This window comes from Psittacula echo, assembly GCF_963264785.1.
Source record: "Psittacula echo genome assembly, chromosome: 1".
NCBI lineage: Eukaryota > Metazoa > Chordata > Aves > Psittaciformes > Psittacidae > Psittacula > Psittacula echo.
In genome coordinates this window covers 146,995,011-147,021,830 of record NC_137735.1, presented here as the reverse complement: position 1 = coordinate 147,021,830, position 26,820 = coordinate 146,995,011, and the positions used below count along the sequence as shown (strand labels likewise).

General features: G+C 36.8%; 1 protein-coding gene across 1 annotated transcript in view; it reads left to right on the top strand.

Annotated features, from left to right (window-relative positions):
- Positions 1–26,820, top strand: part of PTPRZ1 (protein tyrosine phosphatase receptor type Z1) — a gene marked incomplete at both ends in the record, with an annotated part of 134,503 nt that overhangs the window by 91,629 nt on the left and 16,054 nt on the right. The window contains 8 exons of the mRNA XM_080621782.1: positions 1,663–1,706; positions 4,428–7,998; positions 11,707–11,851; positions 18,962–19,053; positions 22,364–22,449; positions 24,931–25,027; positions 25,796–25,878; positions 26,616–26,750. Of these exons, the coding sequence (XP_080477908.1) occupies positions 1,663–1,706; positions 4,428–7,998; positions 11,707–11,851; positions 18,962–19,053; positions 22,364–22,449; positions 24,931–25,027; positions 25,796–25,878; positions 26,616–26,750 (4,253 nt within the window). The remainder of the gene's footprint in view (positions 1–1,662; positions 1,707–4,427; positions 7,999–11,706; positions 11,852–18,961; positions 19,054–22,363; positions 22,450–24,930; positions 25,028–25,795; positions 25,879–26,615; positions 26,751–26,820) is intronic.

Sequence of the window (26,820 nt, the reverse complement as noted above, 5' to 3'; positions counted from 1 at the left end):
TGAGTCTGATTAAAGCTCAACTCAAGAATAGTGACTGCAGAAAGAATGGATAGAATTCCTCTGTGTTAAAAATATTTTTCAGAGAAGTCTATTGAGTACATAATACCTGGTATGGGTCTACTGTGGGAAGACTTTCAAACTGATCACTACAATATTTGATTTATATCATTGAGAAGCCAGGGAATATCATTATCTCTTCCACCCCTTCCTCCTCTCTGCTCCCCTCCCCACCCTGCCCCAGAGACTCCTAGGCTTCCAGGAGTCAGAGGTAAGATCATTTTTCTCTATCTTGCTAATGAAAAGCTAATTCAGTACTCGGTAATTTATAAATGTTTGTTACCAAAAGCAATTTACGAAGATTTTGTGAAGCAAAAATTTGTTTACGTGCTATAAACTACAAGTAAAGCTGTATGAGCTTGTTAGCTTGATAAACTTTATCTAGTTTATGTTGCATATAATATGTCTCACCTTGTTTTGAAAAATAGATACAGACAGACCAAAGAGAATACAAATTAAGTCATAGATCCACATCTGACTTGCAGAGATGAGAAGTGTAAAGATGACATCTTTGTACTAGTATGCCAAGGAAACTTTATTTGGGAATTGTGGATGAAATGCAGAGATGGAGCCCTCTGTGATGCTATTGTTAGAATTGCTTCCTAGGCTTAGGGACTGGCATTTTCGCTTAGTGCGAATCAGTCCTCAGAATGCTTGCTAGCACTGGCATATGGGCAGAGCACTAGAACATTGCTTAGGAGAAAGGCTTAGAAAGATTTAGAAAGGGAATGGACCATTCTGTGGATCAAAGCAGCAGTCAGATGAGTTAATGCTATGGAAGGGGTATTAGATTTATAGGTTTCTTGCAACCTGCTTTGAAGCCTCCCTTCCTGACCACCACCAGAAGTAAAATATTGGATTTAGCTAAAAAGACAGACAGAAAGAAGGTGAGAGACTAACTCTAAACTCTGAAGGATTTTTCACCTGGGCTGTAGGAGATTCATTTATTGATACTGTTTCAGCTGTTACTTATTTATGAAAAGTGAGGAGGCCTCAAAAGCCTTAGAGTAGTTCTTCACAAAGCATCTCATACCTGTTTATTGGGGACTTCTTATGGGATGTGATACATGTGGTTCATGTCCTTACATTAAATCAAGTAGAGAAGGAGTATGAAAAAGGCCTTACAGTGCTGGACTCTAGGAAGGGTGGGTCTCTTTGGTCTTTCCTGACGGAGGCAAGCAGCTCCACTGCATACTGAACATGATGGCATGGCTGTTGTGCTAGTACCTAACTCCACGCCTGGATGCACAGATTACCTTTTTTTTATCTCACCTATATTTCTGTGTTAAACTGTACTCTCTCATAGAAAACATTTCCATAAACTTGGTTCTCCCTGACCAGGATGTGGTTCCTCAGTGCAGATCCAACACGTGTTGCAGTATCAGACAAGAGCCAGACAAAACTGTTGTGGCTGAACACCTCCTATCTGGATGAATATTTCTACCCCTAAAGCTAGTCCTCAACACAATCTGCAAATGCAATCCTATAAAACATCTTAGACTGGGCTTCAATAAATATATTAATTAATCAGTTGAGTCCTTGCAGAATTAATAATTCTGAGAATTTGAAATGTTGGATGATATGGTGTGTATTTTTGTTTTATAGAGGCTGACCTCATTCCTGAACTGAATGAAACTGAAGAATATGAGGTATAGCATTCATTTCTATTTAAGAGAGTATTTCAAATGCATACATTTCAAGTAAATTGAATTTATACTCCATAAAAATTTACAAAACTATGTCACCAACAGAATGTATTATCTGCATTCGTATCTACATATATATATACATATACAGCCTTCTCTTTCAGCTGTATTTCTCTCTAGATACTAGAGATACCTCTCTATTTAGTTCTCTGGTGCTGGAGATACCTGGAGAAGTAAGTGATATCACAGGGTATGCTTAAATATTTTTGAAAATGGGGCATCAAGTTACTGTCACCTCAGAATGAAAATGAATGACAAAATTGTTCATTTAGCAGAGTCAAAGCTGGCACCCAGCATTAGATTTTCTAGTTTGTTTAATGAGAAATCTGACTTGGGCTTTCTTATGATTGCCCGGTTGGATGGGGTTTTGAGCAACCTGTTCTACTGGAAGGTATCCCTGCCCATGGCAGGGAGGTTGGGACTGGGTGCTCTTTAAGGTCCCTTCAAACCCAAATTATTCTATGGTGGACTTACTTACCATGTTGTAAACTAAAGTAGGGGAAGAAGGCAGTTGTTCAGAAGAGTAATATTCACATGTGTCACCTATGAGTGTGCTATCAGGTGAATTTAACAGTTACTCCAAAATTCTTGGAGGTTCATTTACTTCTAAAATTCAAGTTAGACATTACAATATAACTCTATTTTATATGGTTTTGGATGTTTTTGTGATAACCTCTGCAGACTTCATATTTGGTGACTAGGTTTCTGGTGTCCCAGCAAGGAGAGAGGTGAAAATACCACAATTATGTTTTTAACGATCCATAATACCGATTTTATAACATGAACAGTTCCTTTGGTAAAACCTACATTTGTATCAAGTATTCCCTTTGAATTTTTATTTTATAGTTTCAGTCTATGACCACAATATTCTCACTGAGTGGCAAGTCCTTGTTAGTTAAATAGATAGTCTGTGCTTACCTGCCTGTCTATTTTTACCTTTCCTTGTATTTGTGGACAATGAGTAACCAATAATACAGTTATTTCTCTGGTGATGTAAGCTGTGTAACTGGATTATTATATTGCATCTGTCAGGACAATAACTGAGTGCCAGTGAATGTCAACTGATTTTTACTTGAACCAAGAAAGTTTACAAGTGCAGGCATTGCCCTACGGAAAGTAGATTTTCAGAAACAAGGACCTGTCTAGTCGAGTCTGTGTTTGAGGACACACAGTCTAGGTGCTGCTGTCCTGGCATTTTACATACTTAGCTCTCATAATGAAATCCAAACCTGAGAGTTATATCTGAGGTACCTTATGTTATGTTAGTGCACAAGAGGTTCCTGGTATGAAAAAAGGACAGCAGTGTGAAGCATAGCTCTAGCCTAGTGGTTAAAGCCCTCACTCTGGTGAGACTGGCTAAAAGCTAACAACTCCTAGTAGCAAGTGCACTAGTTAACAATTTATTCAGCAGTGCTTTACCTTGGGCATTTCTTTCAAAGGCTGTTGATTTTACATTCTCCTCTGCTGTGCCCTGTTCACTTTGGTACTGGAGTGGGAGATCTACTCAGTTAAAATACAGTGGAAACTGAGGATTTCTTAGACTGATAACTGTGTCTCAGTCTCCTATCTTCTGGGTGTTTTCTCTCAACATTATGCTTCTGAATAAGAACAGGTGGGTATTGCCACCACATCACCAAGCCAGATCTTCAAAAGAAAAAGGAGTTGCAACTGTGTTGTGCAAGAAGCTCTGTCCTGCTGGTGTCTCTTAGGGCTATGTGTGCTATCAAATCAAGTCCCTTCAGAAACTGAAGGTGCCCCTCAGTCTAGTTTGCAGAGTGCTGCTTGGACAGGTTTGGTTCTGGTGCAGATCTATATTGAAGCACAACAAAGAGCTGTGAGCACTGCTGTGTCTAGGTCAAAACAAAAATGCCTGCGGAGCAAGTTAGATGCTTCCACATTGTGTTTTTTTTATTTGGGGCAGGGAAAGTTGGAGAGGGGGTAAAAAGGTTTGAATTTAGATGCTCAACAACAGCCCAAATCCTGATTGTATTTAGGATTTTTTTTTTTTTTCCTTTTTGGATCCATCTTTAGAAATCAAAATTTGCAACACAGACTTTTCGCTAAGTATCACTATTCATGCTCACCAAACAAAAGGCCATAATGGGAAGCAAGTGGCATCACTCGCAACACTTGTGAAGCTATTACAGTCATGGTGACCATATTGACATCTTCTCCAGAAACTCTGAAGATTCAGCAGATTTGAGGACAGGTCATCAATATATTTTAAAAAGTCTGTTACTAAGACAGTTTAATCAAGAGCAGGATATTAATGCAAATCTCTAAGACCTTCTGATAGCAAACCCATTTTTTCATTGGTGTGTACTGCATATACAATTGCATTTTATTAGGAAAGGGGTAGAGCTTTTTAATAGAGTAGATAAATACTGTGAGTTGGTTTTGTCTCTCAGGGTAAAAGTAACACTATATAAGAAATTGTTGTGATACAGGATTTTTTGTTTCTATTGCAAAGTAATATTTTCAAGAGAGGATACCTGTTCTTGCAGCTAAATATTTTGCTTTAAAACTAAAAGATCTTCTCAAGTGTTATCTTGTTTTGCATCTTGTTTTCATGGACCCAGAAAAATGTTTTTTTGCAGTTCGGGTTTTCATTTATGTACAGTGTCTATATTTTTAATTGTCTTCGGCTATGATATTTTTTCAAAGGATGAAGTTGAGAAAAAAGAAACAGAGGTGAATGAAGAAACTGCAGTGATTCCTAGCACTGACAGTATGGTAAACCAAATGAGGAAAGGTGTCCAGGTGACTACATCCAGCTACAGTCAAGGAAAAATGGGGACAAGACCCGGTGAAGCTAAAACAAATAGATACTTAACAAGAGAAGAATTGCATGGTAAAGATGATGTTTTCAAAGCAGTTTATTACCCTACTTCTCCACCTCTTGGTGAAATTTCTCAAGAAGAGGAAGATCCTTTTTTGGAAGCCAAAAGAGTTACTGGAATTCCTCCTCAACTCATTGACTCCACCAAAGGCATAGAAGAAGAATACATATATCTTTCTTCAGGCACTGAACCAACAAGAATAACCACTACTGGCCATAGTGAGGAAGATTTCTTATTGACTCCTTTTAAGCCTAATCAGGAATCTGATGACTTTTGGAGTACAGTTGTTACCACTTCTTCAGTACAGCTGATTACAGAGGAGAGCTCCCAAGAGCTTCCTTCAGGAAGCCCAGATATAAGCATGCATGATGCTCTTTCCCAAGGCTCCATTAAGTATGTTTCAGAAGGTGTAGCACCCTCAAGCTCTGATGAGTCTCCAAAGCACACTTCTTCCACTGATGGAAACGTATGGTTTCATAATGCCACGGATCAGACAACTCAATCTGTTGATACTTCGCATAGGGGGCAATTGTCTCAGACCATTTACACAGATGGTTATGCAGAGGGATTAAAGCCAGCTACAGTGCCCTATTCCAGCAGCCCAGTGGTTTCACAAGACACTTCACATGCGGATTTAGAATTGCCACATTATTCTACCTTTGCTTTCTCCTCTGCTGAATTATCACCTCACTCTATCCCTTCAAGCTCTGGAGAATATGGTTCTGCTTCTGCTGCCAGTGAGGTACTCTCTCAGACAACTCAACCAGTCTATAATGGTGAGATACCTCTTCAACCTTCCTACAGTAGTGAAGTGTTTCCTCTAGTCACCCCTTTATTGTTTGACTCTCAGATGCTCGACACTACCCCTGCTACATCAGATAGTGATGTGACCTTGCATGCTACACCTGTATTTCCCAGTGTTGATGTGTCATTTGAACCCACCCTGTCTTCCTATGATGATGTATCTTTGCTTACATTTTCCTCTGCTTCCTCCAGTAGTAAAATGTTTCACCGTTTGTATACAGTTTCTCAAATGTTTCCACAAAGTGCTACTCCAGCTGTTGCAAGTGATAAGGTGTCCCTGCATGCTTCTTTGACGTTGGCAGAGGGTGATGCATTAATACAGCCAAACGTTGCTCAATATGCTGATGTGATGTCACATCAGACTACTCATGCTGCTTCAGAGACACTGATATTCGGTCATAATAGAACTCATATATTTTCTCAAGTTGAACCATCCAGCAGTGATTTAAATATGCATGTACTATCTACAGTGTCTGAACTTCCTTATGCTTTGTCTAGTAATGTGGGCTCCCTCCAAAGCTTTACTGTTTCCTATGACTCTGCAGAATTTGTGCACGATTCTGTTGACGTATTCCGTCAAGATCTTTTATTTAGCAGCTATAACAATGTACTGGTGCATAAAACTTCTTCTGTAATATCACAAGCTGATACTTTGCTGCAGCCTACACGCTCTCTATCTAGTGATATGGATTGGTCTGAAGCATACTCTGGTAGTGAGTCCCTTTTGCCTGATACAGATACTTTGACGGTACTTAACGTTTCTTCCTCTGATTCTGTAGATGAAATTACATATGAATCATCTGGGTTTAGTGATGTTAATAAGATACTTCAAAAAGGTGATGTTATAGATGAAGATGAGCGAGAACTGCACATTTCCTCTTCTTTAAGTGAAATGGCTTCCAATGCTGAGAGTAAAGTGATACCTGAACTTTTTATATCTGTTTCTAATATTGATGTAATTAAGCAGAATACATCTCTGCAAGAAAGCCTTCTTCCTGTTTCTAGCATAAAGGGAATCCTTCCAGTCTCTCTCGCTTTTCCCACTACTAAGATATTTGATCATGATATTAGTAAACTTACAGAAAACCACCTTTCCGTTCAGCCTTTGCATGTTACAACTCCAGCCTTTGATGACACTTTGCCTAAACCTATGCTTAGTGCAAGCTCAGATCAAGCTCTCTCTGCCCCTGCTTATAGCAAAATGTTATCTTCAACTCAGCCATACTTTTATGAGACCTCAGCTACATTAAATAAAGAAGCATTACTGCAATCCTCCTTACAATCTTCTGTCGATGGCACCCTGCTTAACACAGCTGCAGTTGTGCCTAGTGATCCAATATTGGCTGAAAGCTCCAGGGTTCACAAAGATAGCTCTACATTTGACCAAATATTGCATCAAATGGAACCAGGTTCTGCTACAACTGAAACCATGCTCCATTCTACGTCTGCGCCTTCCGTTGATGATATGTTCTCCAACACTTTTAGTAAGCCCGCAGCGTCACTTCAAGGTTTACCTGTTTCTCATGCAAGTAAGGAGTATGTTTCATCCAGTGTGTTTAACAGTGAAGATGTTCAGAAGGTTATGCCTTCGTTGTACAGTAGCGATGTTTCATTCCAGCTGACCAGTTTAGAAAATACAAATGCCTTCCCCCCAAAAGCAGTGAATGCCGTAACAACTCCCTTCCTAACAGGTGATACATTATCACATGTAGCTACTCCTGCAGACAGCCATATCTCTTCAAGTGTTTTTGGAAGAAGTGAGGCTGCCAGTGTCTCTTCAAGTTCTACACTTGGTTTTGATCCTGTCAGTATACCTGCAGTTGTTTCTGATTCTGATGTGTCCATTCATCACACTCTTCCTTTACCAAATGTACATATTTCTGTTACGGCTATTTCTCCCAAAAGTGAGATCCCTGTAACTTTGAGTAGGTTGCTGGTTCCTTCCAGAGAATCCTCTGGTTTGTCTCCCAGTGTAATGTCCAGTACTGATTTGTGGCCTTCTGTAGTTGAGGATGACTATGATGAATATGATGATGGCTTCCCTGTAAGTAACTGTATCTCATGCACTTCCCATAGAGAAGCTCAGGATATGGTAGTTGAGGAACAAGATACAGAGGTAAACGATAACAAGGATCAGAGTAACCTAATTATAAGCTCACATTCTAAGAAACCTGAAGAAGAAGAGAAAAATTCAGCTGCTGCATCAGACAGTCAGATGAACCGTGGCATGGACAGACATAATTATACATCCATACCAACTTTGACAGCAAGCGTGATACCTAAGAAGCACAACGATGCAATAGTTTTGGAGAACTACATTGAGACTGCTAGCGTCCCATTGCAAAACACATCAGAGTCCAAGTCCTGGGCTGTTTTTACAAGTGATGAAGAAAGTGGTTCTGGCCAAGGTACCTCAGATAGCCTTAATGATAATGAAACTTCAACAGATTTCAGTTTTCCTGACCTTAATGAGAGAGACACTGAAGGGGCAGTTGAAGCAGGTAACTCAGAATTAACTCCTGGATCATCACAGTCATCAGCCTCGTCTGTTACTAGTGATCACCCGTCAGTATTCAACATCTCTGAGGCAGGTTAGTTATGGATAAGTCTAATGAATAGCATGGAAAGCTGTGAGGGGATACTTTTGTGCCATAGAGAATAAGAAGTTTATCTACGTATAATAAAAGGAGAGCATAACAGTGCCAGTGGGTGTGATTAAGGAAGCACTGGGGGACAGGGGGTGCATGCTGACCTGTCTGTCTTGTGAATGCTACTTCTGGCTGCTTAAAACTGCACCTGAAATATTCTTCAGTAAGAAGATTCATACTCTGCTTTTGGACAGATGTGTACTGTCAGCAGATGTTGGGTGGTGCTCAATCTGAAACCAGAATTTGTTTTAATGTTAACTGTTTCCTTTTAGTTTTAAAGGTTTAAGAGGGACCTAAGTTCTCTGTACAAAGACAAGTGCTGCCCTTATGACCATGACTCTGAGTTCCTGGTTTTTAACTTACAGCAGCACATTTTCTCCTTGTGTTTTGTTTTGTTTTCTAAGATGTATTGAGCAAGGAAGAAGATGCTTCAGTTTGATTCTGATTCATCTTAACTCATAAAAGCATCAATTTTCTTTCTTACTCTGTATGCCACCCTCAGATTTCAGTGAGATGCAGATTTTTTGTGCCAGATTTGAATATTTCCAAAATACTTGGAGCCGGATTCTCCTGAACCTATTTCTATATAGTGCTGTTTTCCTATTTAATTCTCTTAAAGTCAGCAACAGTATTTGTGATCTGTGATTCCAAGGATAAGGTCAGAAAGCAAAACTGAACCTTACATGGATAAAAACCTGATAAATATAAAATATTACCTTTTATTGAAAAATGCATTATGGAAAACACAAAGTATTCAGACACGTAATTTCCATTTTCTCTTGTTAGAGTATTGAAAATCCAAGAGTAAAGTCAGAAATTATCTATGATGTTTGAAAAAAAAGCAAAACAAAACAAAGAACAAGGTTAAATTACTATTTTAGAAAATTAACTGAACTTCAATTAAGGACTCACAGCATCTGTAGAGGGCAGCATCATTCAACTAAACCCACTAAAGAATGGCATCCACAGAGCATGGGAAATTTTCGGCCCAGTCCTACAAATGCACAGTTAAATCACATGAGGTTGTATTACTCATGTACATTAGAGTTATATTTTCATATTAGAATATTAATATGAAAAAGTGGCAAATTTACATTCTGTGGAGCTGGGCCTAGTAGAATGTGAAAAATGAAAAATAAAAATTAAAATAAAAAACATACTGAAATTAGTAGGAGTTCTAAGAAGGTAGATGTTATAAAATTGAATCGATAAGTGAGTTAGTTTAGTAGGTATGTAGTTACAGCATTATGTGAAATACATATTTCTTTAAAAATCAGCAAAAATAGCATCAATATTTCACAACCTATGGTACTAATGTGAGTGTTACCATTAGAGATTTATAGTTTACATATGGGTGTCATTTTAATTGTTATTGACAGTAAAAAGGATTATACAACACTGGAGTAGTAGTGCAACAGACTTAGAGTTTGTCTTGTAGGTATATTGAAGGACACTATACAGTATCATTTCATGTACATTATTTTTTCCAATAAATGATGCCAAATACTGTCTTTTAATAAACTGAAAATACAATGTGAGCATGTCTAACATGGTCTCCTGTAAATCAAAGACATCTTCATTTAATTAAATTATAAAGAAATTAAACAAAAAAAAAAAAGAAAAAAAAAAAAACCAAACAAAAACACTCTCAGCAGAGAACTTACTATGCATTACAGTGAATTCACCAGAAATTGATTAAATGTCTTCTTGTTGTGACCATTACAGAAAAAAATTGTCATTTAAACTTTTCTCAGTTTTTGTAGTTGCTGATGCATATTTATGCTGGTTCTTAACGAAGGCTTTCTCCATAAGACCTCTATGGCTACTTAAATCTTTCAACTTCAGCTGAAAAACTGTAAGAGAAAGTAATATAAAGAAATATGCAAAGGATCCAAATACATCAATTATTAGGGAACAAAGATACTTATTATATATGAGACTGCCTTTTCAGCTGCCATCATTGGAGTAATGGCCAAGTGGACAAGAAACTCTCCATTACAGGTGAACCCTGCTCTTCATTCCCTGTAGAAGGAATCCTAATAGGACTTGGTCATGCAGTTTGGAGGAACCTTGTCATCACACAGATAAGGCTGGGGTTTATGTTGTGAATTAATCCAGAGTTGGATAAGCAAGTATGAATACTTCAAAGGGATCATATTCTGATCTCTAATGTGTACACCTAGTTTCCGCTGAAATCAGTAGGAAATACTGATTTTAGCCTACTCATCAGAAACTTGGCAACAGATTTTTCAGAAGCAACTTGTGCCTGGAATCACTTTGCCCACTGAGCTACATGACTTAAAGAGTAGTGATTGATTTGGGTATTAGAGTACTTAGAACTAAAACCAAGAAGATGTTTGATCTTGATGTCTGATCAGAGCCTAGATTTTTTGCATATAAAGCCCTGAAAACCTCTAAACTCAAGAAAATGGAATCAAGCAAAGAGCTGCCTGGAAATCTGTACTGTGTGAAGCTGTTTGGGTTTTGACATCCTATTTAAAACTTGTGATTTGTTGTCTTTTTTTTCTTTTTTTTTCCCCCCCAGATCCAACTCCATTCCCTCCTCCCTTTTGTCTGAAAGATTTTAATTCATTAGAATTGGTCGCTTGAAATCCTGATGGAGTGCAGCTGATTTCTAAACAGCAAAATTCTGTTCCCATACAGAACATTCATTGAATTAGGGCTGTTCACAAAAGCAAAAAACAGTCTTAGAAAATCTAGTGGTCACATTCTAACAAATGCAAAAGTGCTTATTTTTGTGCTTTAACCAATGTAATGATCAGAGGTCACAGTAAACTGAACAGATTTAAAAGAATCAGTAATTTTTTGTTAAAATAACAGTTCTAAAATGTTTACTTAAGGAATGACAAAAATTAAAAATGCAGGGTTGGTCTCATTCACTGTTGTGTTCCCTTATTTAACAAGATTGTAAAAGATATTGTTTTAATCTTCCTACAGATTCCTATGTCCAAATATTTCTGTCACCCAGCATTACAAGGCTGACAGAAATGTGAAATCTAGGCATTATCTAAATAATAATTTTGTTGCCTATAAAGACAGAGGTAGGAAATTTAATTCTGGCTCCAGTATACTTTGCTGAGGAAGCACTACAATTGGATTCAAAGGCAGCAGGATATGTCTACAAGGCAAGTTACAGGACAGGCAATGAGTACTAGAATACAGAAGGCTTAACTGCAATGTGGCAAGCACACAGGGGTTATTGTAAGAAAATTTTCTATTAAGCCATTAGCCAGAGAAGTGATTTGCATTATATGAGTGACAGTTCAATATCAAAATGTTCTTTACACATTCCAATATTAGATACTCAGATTCTTTAACTCAGTTGGCTTTCAGCTAATAAACAGATGAAATTAAAAACCTTTGTTCTCCTATATTTTAACAACAATCTGCTATTCTTTAAAAGAGGAGTCTCCACTGCTGGAAGGCCGAGTTACATAAGCTTGAACACTTTGCTTTACCCTCTATCTGCTTTTTTCTGTAAGCTGGTTTGCAAATTTATGTACTTTCCGCAGTACATAGTGAAACATAGAGGTAAGTGGTATTAAGTAGGTTTGTTATAAGACACATTCACTCATGTTGTGCATTCTACAGAATTTAAACATGGACTGTTTCAATTTTCTCTGACTGCAGAGGCAAGTAATATTAGCCATGAGTCTCGTATCGGTCTAGCTGAGAGTCTGGAATCAGAGAAGAAGACAGTTATACCACTTGTGGTCGTATCAGCCCTGACTTTTATCTGTCTAGTGATTCTTGTGGGTATTCTCATATACTGGAGGTAAGTGGCTTTTTGGTTGGTTGGAGTTTTTTTCAGTTCTAAAGAGCTCTGATTTGAAAAATGTGATTGACACTCTTGCTCCCGGTTTACAGGAGGGAGACTGGATCTTGCCTGTTAGCATGATACAAAGCTGGCAAAATAAGGTGTTTTGTGTCTAAAATGCTCAACTACAATTTTTGTTTGTTTTTTCAGAGGATTGAAACATTGCAAATAGCTTATTTCCAGTTGAGGGGTTTTACTAAACAATTAGTTGTGATTATTAATGCTTAGAAGCCAAGTGACTTAACAGAGCACTGGGAAGAACAGGAAGGAGAAGAAAAATAATAGCATGGCACAGATTAGTTTCCTATCTTTCCAATCCTTTAACAGTTAAAAAAAGGTAGTTGACAATTTTGAATGAACTTCTATAGTCCCCAACAGGACTGTGTGACTATGTCATTCATGCAGTAGGACTGTAGGAGTGCGCTGTACCTGACATTGTATGCAAGACAGAAATTGGATAGTTTAATGATACCATGATAGTGTAAATGCTACTGAGTAGCTCTTACAGTAGTCATGATGTTCTGTGACTGAAAAGTTGTTCTACTTTGTGATTCTGCCACACCAGAATTTGCCTTTCAAACCATTCAGCAGGTAACTAAATACGTGTTTCATGTGCATGCATATGCTGAGGTTCCCTCATGGGTGTGTCTATCTGTGACTCAAGAAATATGTGACAGAAAAAAATAGGCTAAAGAGAAGTGATAGCTGTAAGAACTCATGATAAATAACTAGTGAGGGCAAAAGAAAATATCTATACTGTGAAATAAAACAGACCAGCTGGCATGGCACAGATCTCTAGAGCTGAAGTCTTTTCCCTCACAGTGAGGAAAAACAGTGGCTGCATTCACATCACTAACTGGAGATGGTCTCTATGCTGTGCTAACCCCAAACTGTGTCAAGTGTTACATGATATAATGCAAGTTGGCCTGAGCTAAAAGCATACCTGGAATCTAGTGAGTATATGGCAGTGCTCAAGCCTTTGGCTGTTTTTCATTGGTTCTAGATAAAGCCAGGGAATCTTCCTAGGAACATGTTTGCCTACGCTCTCATAGGACTTTAAAAATCCATGCACAACCCTATCACTTTCTCGAGTGTGCAGGCTGCCAGGGAGAAAACACAGTAGTGGATCAGAATGAGACAATACATTGCAAAAAATTCTGCCATAGAGATTCTTGCTACGTTGCGATTGCCAGGAACCTAATCCTGTTACTGTTTCTGCAGTGCTAACACATAAACTAGTACCAAGGAACAGAACCTTGTTCTTCCAGGAGCTGTACGAACAAGGGGGAAGGCAGTCCCAAACATCTCACAGATGCTTCCACAGCTTCTTTCTCCTTTTTTTTTCTTTTTCCCTGCTCAGTCCTGCTTCACCTAAAATGTATAAAAGTTGTGAAGAACCAGGAACTAGACCTGGACCTCCCTTCCCAAACTACTCTAGGATATAACATTATGGTTGTGCGTACTGACTTTTCCGCTAATCTCCTGACACCAGTTTCCTACCGGCCCAGCAGGAAGTGCCCCACATGGAGACAGAATACATCCTGTCCCTGAACAGGCTAGGCTTAAGAAATTGACTTTGGGCTTTCTTTGTTCTGAGCAAGTGTGCTAGTGAGTCAGACAGCCCCCAGCATGATTAAAGACACTTTTGAGGAATGAATTTTCAGCAAGATTTCTTCTTTCAAAATAAGCAGTTAATTGCTGTAAGTATTGCACACTCATTCCTTAGTATATGTCTAGCTGGATAATTATACTGTCCATCACAGGATTTCCAGCTAACCACTTTCTTATTGAGAACCTTTTCCTGTCATTCTTGTTATGCAACATGAACATCCATATTCATCTTCCCACAGTGTTTCATCCCTGATGCTAAATAGTATTTGAAATCTATTTACTAAAGAACACCATCCATTTTAAGACCCAGATTGTACAGTGCACTTCTAGTAATCCTACAAGTTACAAGCTTGTTTCTTTGCCAAATAACATTGTGTTCATTTCGTATTCTTTCTCTGGGAATGAACAATTCTGTAACACAGGTCTTTCCAAAATAAAACAGAAATCCCATTAGCAGTAATATTTTCTTGACTTGAATTTAATCTTTTCTGTATTTCTTGTGTACTACAAAATAAAATATGGAGCTCTTTTATTGTTAATCCTCAAGAAAATTCTCATGGCGTTATAATACCAGTAACATGGTTTTTGTTTCAGAGGAATGAAACACAAACAGTATGTATTCTGGGTAGAACTTTGTGGCCCTCTCAAAGGTGCCAAAACCTTCACCTTTTTTTTAGAGCCTAGGAAAAATCAGAACATTAACTTCACCATTAAGCAGGTTTTATTGAGTCTGGAAAACATTAGCATAAAGTCTGTAAGAATGTTTATGGTTAGATTTACTTTATTTTGAAATACGTGATGTAAGCTGTCAATGGGTTGGATTTTTTTGGTTGGTTGGTTGGGGTTTTTTTTACGTGGGCCAATTAGTTTCAGTTATTAAAGTTCAGAAAAAGTTTAGGTTTGCAAGAAGTAACTCTGCATTCCTTTGGCAAGAGTACTCAAAAAATTATATTAGTATATCCTAGCCAGGTATTTGAGTGGATAGTGTTTTGAGTTGTTTCTACTATTAGCTCCTAATTTGGATATGCAAAAAAATGTGTTTAATATGAAAAGGTGTGTTATTTGGTTTAAAACCCAAGTAACTACCAAGAGTGACAAGTTCCAGTCTCTCAAGGTTAAAAAAAGACAAAATTATTTTGTTCTTCACTTAGATGACTTATATCAGAAAAATAATTCTGTACCATCTGTTGTTTGGGTTTTGGTGGGGTTTTTTTTACATGAAATTGTTAATCAGCACTTGAGGAATTTCCCCAATCTCTTTGCTATCTCATTAGGCACAATTTCAATCTTTCTGTGATAAAATATTCATTTCTCTGACAGGGTTGAAAACTTTTAATGGCAATATTGTCTAAAGATTGTCTAATTGCCAGTAGGAAAATACACAATTTTGAACTACTGTAGGTCTATGTTTATAATTCAGTTTTCAAGCAATGTCATTTTAGTTTCATTTCTTCAGCATGATTAAGATTACAGTGGAATAAGTAAGGAGATTCTTTTGCCTGTTTAATGGCCTTGTTGTCCTGATAGATATTTTTTTATTACAGCTTTAAAGAGAATTTTCTGTCCAAATCTCGAGTCTATCCATCTCTCTCAGTATCTATCTGCTTGAATGATTCCTTGCAGCATAGATGCAGCAGGGATATTTGAATCTCTTTCCCCTGGTCTTTTAATTTCTGGATGGCTTCAATTAACCGTATTCGTTAAGGAGACTGAAACTGAAGTTTCTGCTGACATATAATACACTGAAAATCACTTAACACGTTTTATAACGTTTTGTTTTGGAACAGTTTATAGAAGTCATCAATGAAAATAAACCTGATTAAATGATGTATAGGAAGAAATGTCAGGCTGTTTCTGCAGATCACTTGTTATAATGGTTATTATGGGAAAAGCTTGGAAAATAGTAAAATGGTAACAGTTGTCAGCGAGAGTTGTACCATTCAGGAATCTTTTTCCACAAAGGTATGTGAATGTCAGTAAAAGACTAGCTCTAATAATGTGAATAGCAAGCTGCAAATGGAGTTCCAGCTCCATTTGTATCTACAGACATACTGAACATCAGCTGGCTGTCATGAAGCCTCCTAGAAGTTACATGACAGCAGTGCTTCAGAAATGACCAACCCAGTGACAGACAACACCAGGAGTAGTCATTAAAATTTTAAATTTCCTCTACCACCCTATATCTTTGAAACAGAGCTGTCAGAGAATGTGCATCTTTTTGTCTATGATTTGAACTGATGCCTTGAGTCCTATGTTAGGTTTACGGGAACAGAGCTGAGAACCCTCTCTAAGGATAGCACATGCTAAAACACACTAAAAACAGATTTAAATTTACAAAGGCTACACTTGTCCCTCCATAAAGGAAATACTTCCTAACTATGTGACATCAAATTATAAATAAAAGTGTTAACAAAATTTGGAAATTAAAATTTCAGTTAACAAGCATTCTAAAATCAATTGGAATAATTTAAAAATTGAATTATTGGAATAATTGGATCCATTGAGGATTGATTTAAAGATCCTTTGCATCCACTGGATCTCTAAATGATCAGAGCCATTTAAAAATAAATTCTAGTAAGTGTTTGAGAATATCTATTGGCCTCTTGTGAGCAGAAAAGACCCTGAAATCTTCTGAAAACAGACAGAAGTAATCATGCATCATGCATTCTGGGCAAGCAGTGAATGTGCAAACCCGTCCTGTCAGAGAAGCCTCTGACTTTTGAGGATCAGCTCCCTTTCTCAGCCAATGTGAGTGGTGAACAGCCTGCACCATGCTGTGCTGCCTGCCTCCATGACAGTTCCAGTCCAGTTCTTAGCAGTCCCTGCCCCAGGGGAGAAATATGTAGCACATAGTCTCAGCTAAGTCCAAGAGCCTGCACACCAGAAAAACAATGTCCTCTGCAGTCTGAGGTGTAATGTTGTCCCAAGTAGTTCACATTGAAGTATTCATTCAGATCTACTATCTCTCCTGTTAAACCAAAGAGCTGCTGCTGCATGCCTTCCTGTACAGATACAGACACTGTAATTAATTCAGTGGCTTAGTGCTATCTTTGTATATAAAGTGTGTGTTTGAAGAAGTGCGGTGTCTAAATTACAAATTACAGTTTTAGGTTGAAGATCTAAATGCTGTGATGAAAGGTGTAAATTAAATAATCAGGTTAACATTGAGTGATGGGACCTTTGTCTGGAAGTTTGAAATAGTCATCACTTTTTTCATTAACAACAAGTGATAATTAGTGAGACATGGTTATTAACAGTAGGTTTAGTCATGAAGGCTTTCACTGCTGATGCAGAAGCAGATGGAGTGCCTATTTATGAGTCTTATTACAGGTTAAGTCAACTGCTATGAATTTGTCTCCCAAATGTGCTAAGGGGGTAATTTATTTTCAGCCACAATTAACTTGTTAAAGATTAAAGATACAGTGGCTCAGTGAGGGATAGTGAATGTATGGCACATTATGAAGACATTTTAAGTACTGCTTAGATGTGAAAGCTAATTAAATTCTTTTTAGCTCAATCTTTTCTCAAGCAAGGAGGTGGCAAAACTCTGTAATGTTACTCCAGAAACTTTATCTATGATCATATTTCATAAGTGGTAGGCATTAGGGGGAGGACATTTTTTGGTTTTAGAGCTTAAGTGTCAGGCTGGTTGACATGTTTGGTTGGTCGGTTGATACTGTTTTTAATAAGCACGGTACGTCAGCCTTCTCTGTGTCAAACAGGCAGGGCCACACTTTCAAAAAGTGTTTAGTGATTTGAAGTACTTTGATACTCACCTACCTCTCACAGACATTTCACACACAGTCCTGCGACTGACTCTTACGTACTGTGCTAGCATTGAGACAACTTCTCTCGCCTCATCAGCTGCTAACTCTTTGGGGTGCTAATGTTAGAGCCTCTTTAAAAATTAGAAATATGTCCCCAGGCACATGTGTCTGCATCCAAAATTATCATAAGTAAAACTAAGTACATAATGGATAGTCTTACTGCAAACATGTCATGCGAAGGCAAAGCTCCTCTATGAACATCACAGGTATGCTTTTAGAGGATTCTAGCTGGACTCCAAATTTGTCATGTGAACCATCAGAACTATTTTGCGTGCCACAATTTTCCCTTTGATGTAGTTACCCACTTGTGTTTTAGGAGAATCTGCATTGTACACAGACAGAAAATTCCCAACACATTTCGAGAGTATGGGCATGTTTCCCAGAGGCTTAATTTAAATAAGCTTACCAAAGTCTTTATGATCTACAGTAGTGGTTCTGGAAAAAATGTCAACATATACATGTTCCCTGTTTATTTCTCAAAGCGGCTTCAAAATTTTATTCTAACAATTATATGAGGGACTTTATCACTGGAGTGATACAGAAACAGTATACAAGAATTGGAAATAAAAGCAATCACACAGAATAGCAGTCATACAACAGCTTCAGCCAGCAGCTTTGAAGAAGCAGAATCTTGTAAATATAAAATGAGATTAATATTTTCCTGATGCTTATTTTTTTTTAATGTAATGACTAGTGAATAATATTTCAAATAGATTAAGTGACCCAGAGTAAGGATTGTTATTAGCATGTCTAATCATATGGAGATTTTTTTAATTAAGGAGGCTTTGCAGTGCTTCAGCAGCAGTTGGTTATTTAGTTCCTTGAATAGCTTGGACTCTTAACAGATGCTCTTCTTATTATCTTCACATCTGGATTACCACACAGATACAAATAGTGTTGTGAGTCATAGTTAAGGTTGATTCCATTTGTATTCATACTCCAATGTTTTTGCAACAAAGCTAACATCTCCTGGAGTTATAAATTTCCCTGTTACTGTCTGTCAGCTCTGGGAAGTCCACCTTGGTTAAGGTGTCCCTCAGTGTTGTGATTAAATTATGAAAAGAATTGTTTAGCCCCAGTCGTAGTAGTTCCAGAGCTGCCGTTTTGTCTGTTACAGGACATGTTGTCTTTTACTGCGTTTCCATGTCTGCAGTAGGATCTATCGATGAATTACCAGAACTGATCTTGTACACTGCTTCATCTTCAGGCTAGCATAATCATATAAAAAGGAACATTAATTACGTGTGTGAATTTGGATAAGCAAGGAAGACTATGGCATTTTTTGTACTTGGAGTTGTTATGAAGCATCTACAGTAGCTCCTGATGCAGAGTTCCTCTTTCAGCTTTCACTGTGTCTGATGTGTGCTCTGTCTTCTGCCTCTGGTATGGGTAAAGATGCATGAACTATGTATTATGCTGAGTTAATGTAGTATCTTCAAGTGGTATGCATAATTTGGTGGTGTGTTGGGGGGAATATTTACATTATAGCAGTAGTATTTGACACTACGTGAAAATTGGTTTTCGAAACCATGATTTTCTTTCTTACTCAATAATGCCAGAATTCCAAAAGGTCTCGGGTAATGTTTTTTTTTTTTTTTTTCAGTATTTATTTATGTTTTTTCCCCTCTAGGAAATGTTTCCAGACTGCTCACTTTTATTTAGAAGATAATACATCACCTCGAGTGATTTCTGCTCCACCTGCTCCAATCTTCCCAGTCTCAGGTATTTTTTGTCAACTATTCTATGGATTGGCGCTAGCTATTTGAAGATGCAGTTTTGTATGTGTGCAAAGGTTAATTCTTCACCCATTGGAACATCTGTAAACCAGAGCTTTGTATCCTCTTGGACTAATAAGCACAGGTGCATTTGGCACAGGCAGAGAATAGTGTTATTAGTTCTCTCCTGTAAGCAACACAGAAGAGAAATAGCCTCACCTTAGAGTTGTCTCAAAACTAACACTGTGCCTTCTAGATTCATTAGGACTGGCTGCTAGAGTAGCTATCTGAGCTACACTAAATAGCTCCAGTTCACTGTCAAAAAGTAGACACCAACAATGTATTCTGCTGGTTTTCTGCCTTTATTTGAATTTGTCACTTATTCATAGAACATGACCTTTCATTTTGCCAGGAGGACCTCTATATGCCTCATCTACCTGCATTTTATTTGCAGTTACAACATTCTCTTTAACTTACAAATTTTACTACTGGTAAAGTTCTCTGTGAGCCTCTCATAAAAATGATACACAAGTGCAGAATACTATTAGCATCTTCTGGTTCCTTATTCACCACAGTTATTTGGAGAAACTGTTTCTTTTATTTCCTCCACAAAGAGTATTGGAAGAGCATGTGCAGCCCTCAGCTTTTTCAGTTGAATGAAAAGCAACTTAAATAGATTAATTCTGCAGCAGATCCCAAGCCACATCTCACCCATAAGAAAAGGATATCTTGTTCTACAAGTAATGCTTCTGCAAAGTGTGCTTTTACACAGGGGGTGGGTTCCCTTGGAATAACTAAGGGAAGCAAAATCAGCCCTTGTGTAGATAACTAGTAAACACATTTCATTAAATAAATCCCAAACATTAGGCTGCTGCTTTAACTGAATTGTAGGTATCTTTAAATGCCTCTTGTATGGATTGCCTCTGTTAGGAAACGCATAATCGTTTTCTAAATGGTTAATAGGCAGGGATATAGCTTGATATCAGAAAACATGATGATGTATGAATGGAAAGTGGCAATCATTATAGGATATCTCTGCTCTTACTCTCTGTCATTAACTATATTGCAATACAACTTTATAATTTTCTTGCATTTTTTTTCCTGACCAGCTCACCTCAGGGAGGTAGTGTTTTCCATTGTCATAAGACAGAATTGCACTGACAGCTATTCTGAGTGCTTAAAATATGTGGTCTAATGCTGGAGGTTTTCCTTCTGAAATACTGATAAATATTATCTTAAAGAGAAAAGTGTTTCTAAGTGACTGAAAGATACATAAAATGTTTTATGGAAAAAGCTGAAAACACTGAGGAAATATTTGTATTTTATTTTGTCTGCAACAGACACGAAATGAACAGTTTTTGTGTTTTCTATTACACAAGTGTTTCAGCAGTGTGATTTTACAACAATTGAGAGTAACTGCGATGAAATACTGGCAAAGAGCGCGGAGCAGGAAGAGCATTTTGTAACTGTTGAGTTTAATTTTTTATTGAGTTTTGTTGAGTTTTGTTTTTTTGTTGTGTGACTAAAAGCACACTCCACAGATCTCATTTTCTGTTAAGTTTTCCTTTTCTGGGGTTTCATTGGCAGAGATAGGAGAATTGAAGTTATTCACAGAAAATGCCCTGACACTTCGCAGCATAATTCACAAATGCATTCAGAACAAATAATGAATTAATGGATAATATCAGGACCCACTATCATCCATTAAGTAGTTTGAAGTGATACCTGCCGTCCAGATAGATATAAAATATATTCCTGGAGTCAGAAGTGATTGAATTGGGAGATTATCACTGGCAAGGGAAAAAAACAGTAACTACACCAAACCTGAGATATCTTTCTCCCTTATAGTCCTCACTCTTAGGGTCATTTACCTTTCCTTCTGGTTTTGTATTTGCATATTATTAGAATAAACACTTTATGCCAGGTTTCATCTCTGAAGTGTGAAGATAGTGTTACACATTTGTTCAGCTTCTCTTAGGCTTCACTGGATAAATTCACTTTTTGTATTCAGATCCATTCATGTAAGTGGAAGACCAGATGGATCTCAATACAAATCAACAAATTCTTTGTAACTGAAAGCTAAAATTATTAGGTGGCCTAAATGATGAACATCTGTTGATGTAAATAACAGGTCATTGTTCAATGTTTTTGATGTTTCTTTCTCATATGAAACAGCAATGAAATAACAAATTATGAAATAAATATATTTTTAATTCATGAAAGACTTTAAAAAAAAAAAAAACCACAAAATTATTCTTCATAACCAAAACTAGCTGAAATAATATCATCTTTTAACAGGTAATTAACAGAACAGATGACTCTGTTTACGTAGCATATTTGCAGGAAAGAGAAGATTGAAAGTCCCAAAGGTTTTTGATGTGATCCCTAATGAATGTTCTACACAAGAGTGTTTTCCTGTATTTGTATAAAGTAAAAAGGAGATGTCCTGAAATATAAACATCAGATGGAAGATTCGGATGCGGTATCACAACCCAGAAGTGGCTTGAATCACATTCATTGGTTAAGAATGTAGATATTGTCATTATGGAAATCCAGAAAGTCTAAAACTTAACTTTTTAACTCAAAACTTGAATTATAAAGCCTGATGGGAAAATTTCAGTCAGTACTCCCAGGATCAAACATAGCATTTATTAATAGATAATCATAGAATCATGGGGAGAATGGGGGGAAAGTTCTCACTAATGCAGTAAAAGATGAAAATTAGTTGTTGTTTGCTTTGGATGCTAATGCAAACATGCAACACATCAGTTAAAATTATACTACTGGCATAATGCTGCATTATTTTAGTAGGCTTGGGCCTATGCAGCTAGTCCATGTACTGTATCAGAGTCCTGGTGCAACACTAACCAGCCGAAAGCACCGAGACAAATCTGCCTGATCATTCTTTCTTTATCAGTATTATTTAGAGCCCTGGTCCTTCCCTCTCCCTTTGAATATCTTGCAGCACACTGCTAAGCCTCTCATTTCCCCTTGACTTCACAGGGAGTTATGAATGCTCAGCAAGCTCAGCATCTTGCAGAATCAGCGCCTTAATTTTGGGGTCTTAGAGACAGAGCAAGGCATTTTCTTTATTTTCTTTCTGAATACATTAATAAATGTATAAGTGTTAGACAATGATTTTAGAAATTTTAATGGTGTTAAAGAGTGGTTTTATTTTTGTGGGAATTGTATATCCAAAGTTCATAACACAGTTTTTATTTCAGGATGTTGTGTGGATTGCCTACATATAAACTTCTTTATGTCACTGGCTTTTTATTTTTTCATAAATATATTTTTTGTCTTTTCCCACCCCTAAGATGATGTTGGAGCAATTCCAATAAAGCATTTTCCAAAACATGTTGCAGATTTACATGCAAGTAATGGTTTTTCTGAAGAATTTGAGGTATGGTTCTATGATGTCATCTTTCTTCTTAGCACATACAGATAATGTTAAATTTAAATGCCTGGATACAGAGAACTGGGTGTTACATTCTGACCTGTGGAATAATTTCATAAATATGAGTACTGCGAGCCCAGTGAGGACTTGTTTTTTATAAGGACTAGGGAGATCTATAAAAGCTGACAGGACTGGGATGCAAATGGGAATGTTGATCCCTGTGATAAAATACTAAATTACTGTATGAATAAACTGTGAAAAGATAATGCAATCTATATGGTTTATCAGATACGGTCATAGATCTAAAGCTTTGCCAGCACTAATGCCACTTGAACTTTGCAGAAGCTTCCCACATTTGCTTGTTGTATTTACCGAGGAAAAAAAAAAGGAAATAATAACGAGTACTTATGGCAAGACTTTGATTAACAGGGGAGCTAATGTAGTCTTCATATATAGCAGCTTACAGTTCCTTTTCTAAAGTATACAGTTCATAAGAGGTATTTCAAAATTCTGAAACGTGCTCTCATCATTTAATATTACTATCACCGTATGTAACTAATGAGCTTCACTGCTTTTCACATTCGTATGCATTGCAAGCAATTTAAAGATAGGTATGTTCTAACTAAAGGTCACATAAAATAAACATTATAACTTCCTGTAATAAACATTATAAACTGTAATTGAAAATATATTATTAGAATTCGTGACAAGTGATTTCTAACAAAATCAGTCAGTTGGGATGGAAACAAGTTTTTAAGTCATCTCTATTAAATTAAACTATGATTGTAACATTCCTGCTGCAAAAACAATACTGAAAATAAAAAAATTCCTATCTGTTGGTTTTGCTTTTGCTTCCTCAGCCAATGTATTGTCATATAATGGACCAAAAATTCCATGTCATTCACCCAGCCTTCTTCATCAGCATTTGTTATCCAATTCATTTAACATCATGAATATCCACTTGATTGTGGGACCAGACTTGTGAATACTTGTGAATGTCCAGTGCATGTTACACATGTGCGTACACACTGGCAGGACTGGGCTCCAGCTAGACTGGCTGTTCACAAGAGCAGATGTTGAAGGACTGTGTGTAAATACAATAGTAATGAGCTTCTTTCATCATAAGTGAGAACAGCAATACAAAAATCAAATTGTTCATCCTAAATTGGTATTGTTTTCACTGAAATTGTTCTTTTCCTAAATTACAGCAGTGATCCAAAGACCAAATATAGTGCCTCTCACTGAGCTACACTTACACCAACTGAAACATATCAAGCTTAACTGTTACAGAAAGCTCAGTGTCCTCATCATTTCTTGGAGATCCTTTTCAGCTTTACAGACTGTCCCAGAATTAGTGTCCTGGTCTTTTCTCTACTGATAAAGAACTTCTTAGAAGATACAGAAAAATTGAAATACAGTCATTGTCTTTACAGAGTCAGCATACATTTGGAGAGTATAGGGGCGTTTCAGGTTTCTTATTTATATTACTATAAAACAACTCATATTTTAAAGCTCATTTTCAGACTGGAACCCACTTTTCTCCTATATATGTATATTTAAATAGCTGAAGGTGATTAATGTTCAAATAAATATTAAAAAAGTGTTGGGAAACATTATTACAGTACTTTTAATAACGACAATGTATTTCCTACTTAACAATGTGGGCCTTATAAATGCTTGAGTTTCCTGTCAGTTAAATAAATCAATAACAGAAAATCAATTATTTTGTGAGTCTTACAGACTTTGTGCCTGTCTTCTCAAACCTGTCTCTCTGTTTATAAAAACACTGGGTTCATTGAGAAACTGCTGTCAGACTGAGGATTGTAATGCTGTCCTTCAGTAGAGTACCATAGGGCTGGCTGAGCAGCGCTCTGTCCTGTTGCAGAGATGGTTTTACAGTTGAACGCGAAGAGAGCAACAGCATTCTCCAGAGAAACTAATGCAGTTATAAGGACCAATAACAAATCCAATGAACAGTACAAAAGATAGATAATCTGGCTGAAAGTCAGTGATGTTGCTCTATGTATAAGCTTTCACCAGCCTAAGGTCTAACATTAAAGCTAAAGATAGGAAACCAGATGCTACTATTTTAACAGGAAAATTGTTTCTTGTTTCCTTTAAGAGTTACATCAGAATATTAAGCTTTGTTGTTATTATGGAGATATATATTGCATGATCATAACTGTTTTCCATATAGTAATTGTAATTTATATAAACATTTTTATCCATCTGCTCTGTGCTGTGGAATTTGATTTTATTTTTACTTTTCTTGCATTCATTCCCTCATTAGACACTGAAAGAGTTTTATCAGGTAAGGAATTATTTCACTGCATTTTTTTTAGCAATGAAATAGCTGTAAAATATCATAGATAATTGGGTATAAGGTTGTGGTTCTTTTTGTGCTGACTTACTGTATTTTAAGACAGTTTATGTATCTATCTTAATGCTCATTAAAGCATGACATACATTTTATTCTTTTTATTTCAGGAAATCCAGAGCTGTACTGTAGATCTAGGTATTACGTCAGACAGCTCTAATCACCCCGACAACAAGAATAAGAATCGATACATAAACATCGTTGCTTGTAAGTAAATGGTTCACTTGGTATTTTAAAGAAATAAGCAATATACACTGAAAGCTCTGGCTACTGTTCATCAAAAAGCTTGGGGAGAAGCAGCATGAGATTTCACATCTCTTCAAGTTAGTCCTCTGCTGTTCTGCTGCTTTGATGAGCATGTGTTAGCAAGATGTATTAGTGTTTTCTGTGATGACCCAAACAGATTTCATTATAATGCCATTATAAAGCCAAAGAAGCTGTGGTTTTTGTTGCCAAAATTAATACATCTTTGAGCTGGAATAATGATGACTTATCTTGTCTAGGAGCTTTCAGAATTCCTGGATATATTTACTGTCAAATATAAATATAACTGTAAATGGAAGTATAAATGTACTGGTTTTATGTAGTGTTGTGCCCTGCCACAATGTAAAAGTTCAGCTTCATTAACCAGGACACGTTTTCCCATTGTGTCACCCTTCTTCGCTATCCCAGATATTTCTTCTCTGAAACACATCTATTCAGTTTCTTTGTTCTCTCTTTGAAAATACTGCCTCTGGGCTCTTGATCATTTTGGTGAATCTTTTGAATCCTTGGATTCATTACTTTGTTTTTCTGCAAACTTGAGAGTTGAATCTGATTCATACCTAAGCACAGGGTGTTTGTTCATGTAATCATCAATTTCTGAGTCTTATGTATTGTAAAAATCCGTTCCAGTATTTTTAAAAAAGATATGTTATAGAAAGAATATAACTCTTGCAGAAAACTATGCTCATTTTCTCTCTTGTTTTACTACAGATGATCATACTAGGGTTAAATTAACACAGATAGTAGAAAAGGATGGAAAACTGACTGATTACATTAATGCCAACTATGTTGATGTAAGTGCCTTTTTCTGTCTGCCAGCCTATTCATCTGTAGCCTTTTCTGTAAAAACTGATAGATGGAGATGAACAAACTTAATAAAAAACCAAGTATCACAATTTTACGGATTTTGTTAAAAAACCACAAAACTTTAATGATCTATGTTAAGCCTACAGTGTTAAAGCACAGGTAAAAGTCCTTTCTTGAATCTATCTTGATCTTGTAGCAGCTGCAGCTTAGTGAAAAGTTTTGTGAAACAAAAACTGTTTTGTAAGATGTGAGTCATTTCAGAAGCATTTTGCATCTGAATGTTCTTTTATATATTTTTGGTAAATGATTAATTCTTCTGCCTGAGATAATCTCATGAGAGGAAGATGCTTTTTGGCTGCAAGCCGCACTGACGTAACATTTACTCAGTTTTCATTACCTGGCAGTTTACATGTGAATGATCTTCATTCATTTTTTAAAACCCACATCATAACAGATGTCTCATAATCACTATCATGTCAACATTCTGCCAAAACACAGGCAGTTGAATTTATATCCTATTTGTTGGAATGATAAACATTGCCATAACAGTTGCATTCATATGTCATATGGGTTTCTGCAATTTAGATAGTTATAAATTCAAAAGTACTTAAAAGCTTTTGAGATTGTTTAAAAATAGATACATAAAAAGTCACATACTTCTCCCAATCTCCTTTTGCTCATGGACTGTGATTTAACAAGTGTCATTTGTTGTATTTCAATCCAGGGTTACAACAAGCCAAAAGCCTACATTGCAGCTCAAGGGCCACTAAAATCGACAGCAGAAGATTTCTGGAGAATGATATGGGAACATAACATAGAAGTTATTGTGATGATAACTAATCTTGTTGAGAAAGGAAGGGTATGAGTACCTTTGTTTATTACTATTTCTCTGATATTGATAGATCTACCTCTAGTAGACTCCTTTCTCC